We start from the raw sequence: 12,313 nt of genomic DNA on the forward strand, positions 1-12,313 counted from the left end.
GTTAGATGCAATTAACTGTAGATGTGAACACAACTACAAAATTAAAAGCAGAATGCAGGCTTATGAATAAATTTAAGGTTAAATGACTGAGTGATAAATACTAATAGGAAACCTTGGTATTGAAGGAACTAAACATTTCAGTCTTGATTCTTTTGACACTGAGCCAATGACTTTGGACAAGATAGGCCAAATTACCTCAACTTAGTTCAGTCACCTAAATCATCAATGGCAGCTCTTGCATGACATCTGCGTTTTTTAGGGACAGGTACCTGAGCATTTCCTCTTAATCTTTCCATTTCTTATTTTGTCATTTCTGAAGAGAGGTGTTGAAATATGCTCATATCCCAAGATAGTTGAAAGGGAAAGAAAAACCCCAATCTGTACTGACCCCTATGGCAGTAATGCCATTCTTCTGTGGCATTTTCCCTTGGATTCACAGAAGGGCCAGTGAGCTCAGGGAAAGCACACAGCAGGGCAGCCTCACTGCAAGAGCAGAGCTAGGATACTGATTAGAAATGAAGGGCACAGCTTGTGTGGGCTGTAGAACACTATATATCTCCAGTGAGATTAAAACAAATCTTATAAAAGTCAAAACAATGCTAAATTTGCCAGCATAGATACCCAACAGTGCTTCCTTCATCTCCAAGGATGGATTTTATCTTATCTCACTTTGGCTGTCCAAGCATTGGGTGTCTACCCTGGGCTAGTTACAGCAACTCCTGTGTATTCAGGGGAGAGTGGGGATGTGTCTGCAGGGCAAGTTCCACCTACCACAAACAGCTGCCATAGGATGAGCTGAGCCACCCCCTGGAGGTGCACATCTTGTGCTCTTCACTCCATTTTTAGAAGGATGAATGTTACAATTGTTGAACTCTACTTCACCGGCATTTCAACCTGTTCATTTAAAACTTTTGCTTTATATAAATATATGTGCATAAACATGGATATATGATCAATCTGTGTGTGTGTGTATATATACACACATATATACAGGATAAACCTGATGGATTTCATGTATACATGTCTCTGTGTGTGTGTGTTTGTGTGCATACAAATGTAAAAATTCTCATGCTTCTGACTCAGGTACTGCATTATATTCCCATAGTGCTCATGCAGCATTAATGTAAAGCCAGACATTGCTCCACTGTAGACACAGAGACTCAGTTTGTAAAAAATCTCAAAAAGGAGAAACAGACCACTGCAGAGCTGTAGATCTGATAACCGTCTTGAAGTGGTTAAAATACCCATCTTGAAATGACTATTATAAGTGAATGTATGCCAGTGATTTTAAGGCAAGTATTAGGGACATTTAATATTTTCCCTTGCTCCCATCAGAGAACAATTAAAATTAAAAATATTTGTTAGAATGACCCTCTTTCCTTTCTCTTCCCTCTTTCCAATCCCATTATGCAGAAGATAGTGGCTGTTTGGTCTCAGTGGGTGGGTTTGCTCAAAGCTAGGGCTTGAAACACCACCCTGATTTAGGAGGGGAGAGCACAAATTAGGTGGCACTTGGAAATCCTTTGAGAAGTTGCCTTGTGGGGGCATCTGCTTAGGAGATGGAATAGAGTGGGATTATGTGTTGATGGCACATGGAAAGCTAAGACTGGGGATTGAAGGAGAGATGGTAGTTAGAATGAAAGTGAAAGGAAGCACCAGTCATTTTTTGCAGTGGTACTTTTTGCATAAATGTTTTTTTGTGTGTAGTAGATCCTGTTATTACACAGCCCAGCTGTGAGGAGCATCAGGAAGAAGAATCTGTGTTTCTGCCATGATGCAGAGACATTTATATAGAAAAACTATAGCAAGACTTGTTTGTTCTGAAATGGTATTATAATGAATAGAAAAAGTAACAGTATATTACTGTGGACTCCAGGTGGTGCCATATCTAACATGTATGCTATGTTGATTGCACGTTTCAAGATGTTCCCAGAAGTTAAAGAAAAAGGAATGGCAGCTATTCCCAGACTGGTTGCCTTCACATCGGAACATGTATGTGTTTCTGTTTTTTCCTCTCTGTTACATCTGTTTTTATGAATTTATGATGAAGAAAATAGATGAACAGGAATTTGTTGACAACTGTCTTCATTTCTGTTATCCCTTCACTGGGAATAAAAACATGGGAAGAGGCTGACTTTTTTATCTATAGAGGGGTGATCTCTGCACTTCTCTGTGGCTGAAATCCAGGCAGAGAGTCTCTACAAACCGCTGCCATTTCTTTGCTCCTGCTTGTGTCCATATAAATGTTGATGTGAGTGGTAAGAACCACATCAAATGAGGAGAGCTCGTCACTGGGCTTCAGCACTTTCTGCCAGGAATGTCATCTGTTCTGATCACTCTGGGGCAACATAAAATCCTTTTGAGTCAAAATCTTCCCATCTGAAACCATTCCTGCTGTTATTTAATGAGAAGGTGATAACATACATGAAGACAGTCATATGACAATGCTGTGTGTGTGTACAACAGAAGAGCTGCAGTATTTGTTGAGCAACTGGGCTTCGCTGTGAGTTTCTGCCTGTGAGCAAAAGCTTCAGTGTGCGGGGGTTCATCACAAGCACCGCTGGCACTTGGCAGTGCCAGAGGCAAGGGGAGGTGGGCACAAGAGAAACAGGAGGAGTCCTTGTGAGAGAGCTCTTTGCTCTTTGTACAGCCATATGGAAGTCTCTGTTGGGAGGGTTGTTATTGGCTTTTTGACCATTTAAAACTACTTACAGCTTAGAGTGGAGAATGTGGGTGCAGGAGGAAGAGAAAGAGGAAGGTTAATCCCCAGGAGGGGCTATGAGCTGTTTTCAGGCTTCATTGTCCACTTCTGAATTTCTTTCCAGCTGTGTGGGCACAGCCAGAAAGGACTCATTTGTGGCTGAGGCTCAGCAGGATACTGTCCATGTTAGGTAGCAATGTCCTCCTGGTGCCTATTTTGACTTACCATAGAATGTGCAATTCTATGCAAGTGTGAAGAACAAAATACCCTAAAAGTTATCACAAAAGTGCAAGAGGAAATCTCTCTGAGGATGCCTTTCATAGCAGTAGGATGGGAAGAGATGTGATAACACAGCTGTGGGCTCCACGTTGCAGAATTATTGTCCCCATAGCAGTTAAAGAGGACAGTCTAGAGATGACTAGCAACTTTCCAAAGCTGGATGTACAGCTAGAGATACATCAGTCATATGGAAGTAACAAGCCTAAGTCGTGCAAATGAGGTTCAACATGATTATTTAAAGTAACAAATCCTATTAATCATTAGAGAATTTCATTGTTTTCATAGCGATAGAGTGTTAAACAATGACCCAGATTGTGCTAACAGTCTCAAAATAATGAAATGAGCTTTAATAATTGTGTTTTCATGCCAGGGAAGAAGCAGTTCCCTTAGCAAATTAAACATTCAAAAATCAAATATACTAGAGAATTCACAGGACAGCATCTGAAATCCATGACATTTTAAAAGTATCTTGAAACTACAGTTTTGTCCCTTCCTCAATCAAGCTTTATAAAAAGTATATTCTCAACTTCTAGAGGAGGTAAGAAACTGCACTATGTGAAGACAGGACCCTTTAACCCTTAATTGCCCAAAGGATATGGGGTCATGGTCTAACCCTCAAAACAGCAGAAGCTGTTACAGAAATTACAGAGGCCTAGAAGTACAATCCTTTTTAAGATAGGAAGTGTCATGCAGGACCTGAACAGACACTTAAAATATGCAAATGTAATTTGTCTCATTTATCACATCATGCTGATGATCTACCTACTTTGAGACTTCTTGGCCTGACTGAGGTTTCTCTCTGCCACCGTTGGATGCTCTTGAAAGACAATGCCCATGGAACACCCTGAGTTGGTAGGGATCCATCAGGATCATAAAGTCCATTTCCTGGCCCGGTGCAGGACACACCCCAGAAAGAACACCATGTGCCTGAGAGCATTGTCCAAAAGCTTCTTGAACTCTGTCAAGCTTGATGCTGGTGACTACCTCACTGGAGAACTATTGCCGTGCTCAACCACTTTCTGGGTGAAGTACTTTTTCTAGGTATTAAACTTAAGCCTCCCTTAACTCAGCTTTGTGCCTTCCCTTGTGTCCTGTCACTGATCACAGTAGGGAAGAGATCAGTCTCTCCTTCAGGCTAAACAGACCAAGTAACCTCAGCCACTCCTCATATGGATTCCCCTCCAGACCCTTCACCATCCTTGGAGGCTCTCCTTGGACACCCTCTAGCAGCTTAATGTCTTTTTAATATTGTGGCACCCAAAATGGCACATAATATACAAAGGGAGGCAGTCCCAGTGCAGAGCAGGGGACAATCCTCTCCCCTTCCCAGCTGGCCATGCTGTGCCTGATGCCCCCCAGGACAGGGTTGGCCCTCCTGGCTGCCAGGGCACTGCTGGCTCAGGTTCAACTTGCCATTGTCCAGGACCCCCAGGTCCCTTTCCATGGCACTGCTCACCAGCCTCTCTTTCCCCAGTCTTTACACTCAACCAGGGTTGCCCCATCCCACGTGAGTAATCTGGCACTTGCCCGTGTCAAACTTCATATGGTTGGTGATTTCCCAGTCCTCTTAATTTATTGAGGTCTCTCTGCAGGCCCTCTCTGCCCATGAGGGAGTCAATATCTCCCCCCGGTTTAGTGTCATCAGCAAACTTACCTTGTATCCCTTCCAGTCCTGTGTCCAAGTCATTAATGAAGGTGTTAAAGAGCACAGGGATGAGGATGGAGTCCTGTGGAACCCCAGTAGTGGCAGGTCACCAGTCTGAGGTCACCCCATTCACTGTAGCCCTTTGTGTCCAGCCCATGATCCAGTTGGTCACCCATTGTGTAAGAGGAGGGTCCAGCTGTGAGGTGGATGCTTTGTCCAGAAGGAAACTGCGAGAGACAGTGTCAAAAGCTTTGCTGAAGTCCAAAATGCTTACATCTGCTGGCTTTCCTAGGTCAGTGGGTAACCCTGTCGGAAGGAAGGAGCTCAGGTTTGACAAGGAAGGCTTTCCTCCATGAAGCTGTGCTGGCTCTGACCAATGACTGTGTTGTCTTCTGGGTGTTGTATTTCAGTACTCCAGGTGTTATGTTTCAGTACTCCCCAGAATAATCTTTTCTGTGTACTTAACCAGCTACTGAAGTGAAACTAACAGGCTTGTAGTTTCTGGGATCCTTCTTCTTGCCCTTCTTGGACGTTGGGATGATGTTCCCCAGCTTCCAGTCAGCTGGGACCTCTCCAGATTCCCAAAACCACTCAAAAATCAGTGAGAAAGGCTTTGTGATTACTTCAGCCAGCTCTTTGAGAATTCAGGCCCAATAGATTTGTAGGGATCAAGCCCCAAAGATTTGTAGGGATCTATCTGGAGCAGCAGATCCATAGTATCATTTTCCCATGCTCTGCATGCACACTGTGATAGTAAACAAAGCTTAAAGTAATTGTATGTGTTTAGAAACTCATAGAAACTCATAGATTTTGGTTTTGAAGTCAGATGCAAAGATTTTAATATCAGCAATTCTCCACAAAGGATTTCAGCATCCTAGATGAGATTCTATTTTCATTATTACCAGCCTAGAGCTTCCTGTACTATAAATGAATGAAGTTGTGTCACAATTGCCACCACCACTACTGTAATCAGAATCTGGCTTAGACTGATGCCGTTACAGGTTCAGCTGCCAGTTGGGGAGAAGAGAAGGGAAGGGAAGGGAGGAGTAATTCACAGCTTTTAAGTAATTACTTCCCTAATTTAGGAGTGCATCATGTTCCAAAATTAGGAGCTACACTCTCTGCACAACCAGTGAAGAGAAGCACCTCTGGAGAGAAACTCAGAGCATCCAAATTAGGAATCTAAATATTCATGAATTTCAATGTTCTAAATCACCTTTGGGACGGCTTCACCTACATCTGTGCACTGACCATAAAGAGCTTCCTCATACACACAACCTACATTTGGTGCCTAAAATAGGTTATGAGATTATTCCAACTGTGCACGTTCCCAGCCAGCAAATTTTCCCCAGCCCACAACTTAGCACACTCTGCTCCTGTTTGTTTCTGTTTCACCAGTGATGGTGAAGTAATCTGCAACTACTTGGGTAGGTCTTCCTCAGGTTTAATTTCACTGAGACATACTTGCACTCAGGATTTAATTCAGTCCTCTGTATTCATCAGGACATCATCAGTCTTCTTTCATTTGCACTATTGCAGGAGCAGTGATGTCCTTCAGGGCAGCTGTTCTGGACTGCACATGATGCAAGAGACCTTGACTCAGAGGGGAAAAAGTGATGGATGCCAGTTGTAAAAACCTATTTCAGTCTATCATTTCAAATACAATGAAAAATCTAAAGTGAAGGCCTCCTCCTGTGTTCCAGCATATCAGCTTTAGGCTGCTCTTCAGAGGAGTCCATCCCTTTTTTAGCATGGAGAAAGCTGCTTAAAGGGATAGCTGCCTTCTCAGAATATTTTAGTTGTTCCATTTGTGCACGAGGCAAGACCTGTTATATTTTAACCGATTCCTTCTGTAATTTTGACCTGCCCAACCAGCACTGTCTTAAAGAGTATCCAATAGTAGCTGGAAATTGTATGGAGCAGGGATTACACCTAGGAGGCAAAAGGACAGAGTCATGCTGCCCTGAGGAGGAAAAGTGTTCAAAGGGGAAGTTTAGCTGTAGAGAGCTAGGTAGGTTCAAGTCACAAAACAGCCTTTGGCCCTTTTCATTGATAGTAGGAAAATAGCATTAAGAGACTTGCATAATTTCTGTGGACTTGATTAATTAGGGATTGTATGGGCTTAATCCACAGTTCAGAGAGTGAAAAAAAGGCTGGTCATAATTGGAAAGACAGAAATATTTTTCATCTTCTCTGTTCTCCAACCAAGCAAGACTGTTCTCATGTAGTTCACAACAGCTTTCTTACTTTCCCACTCATCTAGAAGCCCCCTAAGAAGGAACATCTTGTCAGGTGCTCCATGAGGGAATAGCAACATTCTTCCTTATCATAGGTTTAGAAAACAAAGTGCAGAGCTAATAACTGGCAGGTGATTCAGTCTGATCTGACAGTAAGGGACCTCTTCAGTTAGAGATCACAGAGGACGCAAAGGAGATCACAGTTAGAGATGATAGAGGACACAGAGGAGGCTCTCCTTGCCTCTGGCATCTCTCCATCTGCGCTGCTCCTGTGCTGAAGTAGCTGCTGCTGAAGACTTCACTAGGAGTGCAGCTCTGGCATGTGCTGACTGAAGGCATCAGCATTGTAGACAGCTGGAGCTGGACACACTTGGAGGAACCTCATCCTCTGGGTGAGCACTGGGAGAGGTGGCTTGTCTGGGGTGGTAGGGGAGCAACCTCCCAGCAGCAGTGCCCTCAGCATCCACACAGCAGCTAGATCAGAGGAGGCAGTTAGCAGTCAGCTTCATGCATGCTGCTTTCCCTTTGTGGATAAACCCCATTAGTTGCAGGGAGTGTGTCAAACGATTCCCGTATCTGTGGGAGAAGAGTCGCTTTGGGAAGTTTTTATCTGAATAGTTCCAGAAGCCTACTAGGAAGCTTCTTGGTGCTGATGCAGAAGGAAATTAAAAAGTGACTTCTGTGTCTGTAGCTTGATAGACCATTTCACACAGGCTATGAAAGATTTTGGGTTGGTTTCTGTGTGGAATGAATAAAAATCTGATTTCTAGTCTACCACTTCCATGATACATAGTGTTGCCCTCTGTCCCTGCAACTTAGGAGATACTTTGCAGAACTGCCACCTGCCAGAAGCAGTCCAGGGGGTGTTGTGTGAGGTGCTGTGTCCAGAGGAAGATTTGAGTAGCCTGAAAGTCCTGTTTTCTATTTTGTAGCATAGACTGCAAAGCTGTAAATTACACTCTGGACATAAAGAGTGAGTAGGAATTAGATTTATTTCCACCTAAGAAAACTTAAAATTAAACTGATAGATTCACACTTTTTTTTTTCTTTGCATTACTTACTGCGTAATAAATAGAAAAATATTTTTATGGTATTTGAAGCCAGGGGGAAACTGAAAATTTGGTATTATTTGAGGAACAACTTAATTCAGGTAGCACCATTCAAATCAAAGTAAAAGCATTTTCTAGAAAAGTAGTGCTCTAGTGCAGTCAGTCCTAAAGGAGAAAATCATCATTTGGGTCTAATCCTTCATCTGGGCAATACCTTCTGGCTTTTATACTGCTACAGTATCCTCCTGAACTCAGTGCAACATTTCTTGTCATGTACAATTGCTGCAACACTATCTGCACTAGAAAAAAAACAAATTAGTCTTTCTGATTAGAAAAGCAGCATAAAGTTGTGTATTTGAAAAATGCCAAAGATGTGCATACTAGTATTTTCAGAAACATGAATATCCTCATTTCTCACCTGATACAAACAAGTAACTTTAAAAACTGAATAGCAGTAGGTAAATGAAACCATAGCAAATGTATCTCCCATTGCAGTGTATTTAAAATTTGGATAGGACACAGTGTGCTCTTTTTGTAGGTAATGGCAGGAGAAGCTGTAGCTTGAAATCAGATGATAAAGATAGGATTCATATTGCTTAATGTTAATCACCTAAAGTGTAAACATTTAATCTGAATTAGTCTATACACTTTTTATGGCCAATAAAAAAGAGCAAGATCTGCAGAAGACAACTCATCTTAAGTCTAAAACAGGTGCCAAAGCCTTAAGAGATCAGTGCCTTCTGGAGGTACCTTTTCTTCCCCACCTTTTTGGGAGCCCAAACAGCAAGCCTGAACTAGCAACACATTTTTAGATTATTAAGAGAGAAATAGCCCAGCCTACACATCCAAGGATTGCACAATGCTTAAAGCCCAAGAGAAGTGAATAGGAAAGTGTGTTCTCCTTTGCTGGTGCATAGGTGATAAGGTGAGGCTGGGGGTCCCGATCTCCTGGGCACTAGGCTGCCAGTGACAGACCGGGGGGGAATTTCAGCTGCAGGATGTCTGTCTTAGCTTGCTCAGCATTTGGGAACTGGTTACTGATAAGCCACCTCCACTAAGCTCATGCCACTCTGGATTTATGTAAGCAAGGAGAAGCAGCAATCTGAAAAAACAGCCATGCCCTGTGGGGCTTCTGGCATTAGGATGGTTGTTCGTGACAGCTTCAACCATGCCAGATGATGAGCAAGTAATTTAGCAAGCTATAAAAATAGAAGCATCTGTATATTGAAGCACTTTAGATAACAATGCTGTACTTTTCAGCATCACAGCATTTTTAATCATTCTTCCATTTTTCAGGAGGCCTATTCATTATTGCACGTGTAATACATTTACACTGTCTCTACCTTACAAAGCTAACCATGTAAAAATGGCTATCTGGGGAACAAACCTATACCTAACAGCATTTGAAATGTTACATAAAGGGAAAATTCCCCTGGCTCAGAATCGCTGATTTTTTTTCTGACTGTCAGTACGCTCTTAGTCACTAATATCCTTACCTTCTCCTCCACCAATGAATTTTACCACATTTCTTTACATATAGAAATTTGGTTCCTCTCTACTGGGGATGTATTTTCAGTCTTCCATGCACCCTTTGCAGTGCATGAGGCGAGAGAGGGAGGAAGCCAGGAAGCTGAAGTGACAGCCCATTCCCTCCTGTGTGTCTTCCTGTCTGCAAGCCCAGGACAGACCTCCAGACCTTCCAGCGCCCCCAAGCCTGGCTTTTCCTTCAGGACTGGCATCAGGCAGCCTGCACCTGTCCTCCCTTCGTTCCCTGGTTCTCCCACCATAAGGCTTCAGATCCATATAACTCTTACACAGCTGTGTTGTGAAAGATGGTGTTCAAGCTCCCTTCTTGGTGTGTCTGAAAAGTCTGTAGCCCTCGTATTTGCAAAGGGGTCACATTTAATGTCCTTCCTTGTTAGCCCAGTTAAATCATCTGTGAATAGTTCTGTCTGATCAGGTTTATTTCTGCAAACCTTTTCATCTCTTTGACCTTTATAGTTTTCTGTGTTTATCATTATATTACACAGGCAGCCAAACTTTCAGCACCATCATAGAAATATTAAACCAAAGTTTAATACTTATAATTGTGAAAGTTTTCTTTGGTTCTACAACAATATTTTTTCTATTTTGCTTTCATCCTTGTTCTTTCAGAGCCTCTCGAGCACTTGGAGTAATCCCTGTAGTGTTGCCCTAAAACATGGAAACATAACAGCAGTCATATATCTGTGACTGTATACAAAGATTGAGCCATTTCATATTCAGAGTTTGTTTAGAAATTGTAATTGCATTTTACCTTCTGTGCACAGACTTCTGTATTTCTTCCCAATTTATCTGTAAACCAGTTTTGGTTCCTGACCACTGAATTCCCTTTAGTCCGTAAAAAGCCTTCAGGCAAGTGAGCTATCAGCACTACATTCCTTTTTTTTTCCCAGTGCTCTTTTAGCAGTGCCATGAGACTTCTTAGCAAGGCAGCTGCACTTGGCCATATTCCAGTAGATGCCTTTGAGCACATGGGCTTAATTTCTTTCCTCATAGTAGACCATTTAAATCTGTCTTTCCTTTTTTAAGGCACTTTAAATAGTTCTGGTTTTTAGTAGAAAAATAAATTGCAGCAGTAAATCTTTTTTAACTAGTGTGGAGTAAGGAGCAAAATTAATGAATGTAATGTCATCGACTGAAACCCCAGTGAAATATATCTGTGACTCTTCACTCCTAAATCTCTACCTGCAATTATATATTTATACCACCAGTATGTGGACATCAGTTTGTGTAATACATGAATAAAAAACAGATTAAAATGTTTTAAGTATATGAATTCAATTCTGTCTTCATATAGCATGTCTGTGAGCTGTCGGTATACCGGCAATATTTTTGCTCTGTTCTCAATTTTTGCAAAGTTCCAAGATACTTCCCTAAACTTGGGAATTTTTTATAAGCCTCCTCCTGCCAATAGGCATTTTATGGCCTCTTCTCCTTCCCTCTCTCACAAAGTTGCACTGCTGCCCCATAGGGCTAGGGGAGTTCCACAGGGCTGGGAAGAGTGCTTTTGTATCTTTGATGTTTAGAGGGTTTTGGATTGGTCACAATCCAAGCCTTCATCTACAATGCATTTGTGCTGGGGAAAAGTCCACTGAATTAAGTGAAGCTGATGAAACTCACAGAAATGCATTTGTTCAAAAATTCAGTTTCGTGAAGTAAATAACATGCCATGAAAAATGTCAGTGTGATGGCTGAGCTGTGATGTTCAGTGTATAAATACTTCCTAGCACCTTGAGACTCCCAGCTTAGAAAAACAACAAAGCAAACTCCAAGGTGAACATACGAGTGACCAGTGGCTTTAATAGGCTGGACAGTGTCTGGGTGTTAAACATCTGCAGTGTCTGGGGTGCTGGTGGCTGCAGATGCTGTACACTTCCCATTCTCACAGCGGATATCACAGGACTTGGTTCAGAGAGAAGGGGAAGAAACTTCTTCACCTGATGTCATTCAGCACCTTCTCCAAACCAGCCACCCTTACAAAGATGAATCTTTGCCTGGAGGTGCCTTTTTTCCCCAGAATGCAGAGGAAGCCTACTTGGTGATGTCAGCTTGGTTAGGCTACCTGCAAGGGACCAAGTCTAGGACAGCAGAACACTTAAGCACAGGCACAAATGCCCTGTGGCTCATCTAAGTGATGAGTATGCATTTCATTATCATCAGTTCATGTAAGAGTCGGTCCAATGAGTGTATGTTTACTTTTTAGAGTGTGCTTAGTTCAGGGACTGAGGTGGCTTGCTGTACTAGTACTTCAAAAACTGATTTTACATCTAGGCAACGTGTTCAGGGGCTGCTCAATACACATTGTTCATACACTGCAGCCATGTCCCACAGGGAAAAGCTGTAGCAACCCACTGCATTTAGAAAATAAATCTAGTATTAAAAATATTTACCTGAGAAAGTATTTTCAAATTGTTCATATATCATCAGTGAAACATGACTTAAGAGCAATCTGAACTTCTTAAAAATCTCTGGATATTGAAAAGTCAGCAGACATCATGAAAACATTAAGAATTTCAGCCAAAATGGTGAGAATACAGGCATATAAAAAAGGAATTTGTACTGGAAAATCTTAAGCATAGCAATCTTAACCATAGCACTCAAGCCTCAATGAAAACTACTCCCTGAGCAATTTTTAAAACACAGAGGTTTTTTTACTTCTGAAGTTGGATGTACATGTTGCAGTTCTTCTACTCTTCTTCCTCTTTCATTAAGTTGGTTTAGAATTACTGTAATTTTCAAAGTGTTCATAATGTCTAAAGTCCTTTAGCATTCAGTGAATCTGTGCCCTCAGGGCCTTTAAGTGAAGTCCACACATGTAACCATTGTGCCAGTCTCTTCCCCTACTGCTCTCTGCTGCTTG

The 12,313-nt window shown here is 42.0% G+C and overlaps 1 protein-coding gene across 1 annotated transcript in view; it reads left to right on the forward strand.

The window, feature by feature from the left end:
- The window catches only part of GAD2 (glutamate decarboxylase 2), a 40,601-nt gene that overhangs the window by 9,826 nt on the left and 18,462 nt on the right, over positions 1-12,313 (forward strand). The window contains exon 7 of the mRNA XM_068171911.1: positions 1,877-1,992. Within this exon, the coding sequence (XP_068028012.1) occupies positions 1,877-1,992 (116 nt within the window). The remainder of the gene's footprint in view (positions 1-1,876; positions 1,993-12,313) is intronic.

The sequence above is a fragment of the Anomalospiza imberbis genome, chromosome 1 (genome assembly GCF_031753505.1).
Source record: "Anomalospiza imberbis isolate Cuckoo-Finch-1a 21T00152 chromosome 1, ASM3175350v1, whole genome shotgun sequence".
NCBI lineage: Eukaryota > Metazoa > Chordata > Aves > Passeriformes > Viduidae > Anomalospiza > Anomalospiza imberbis.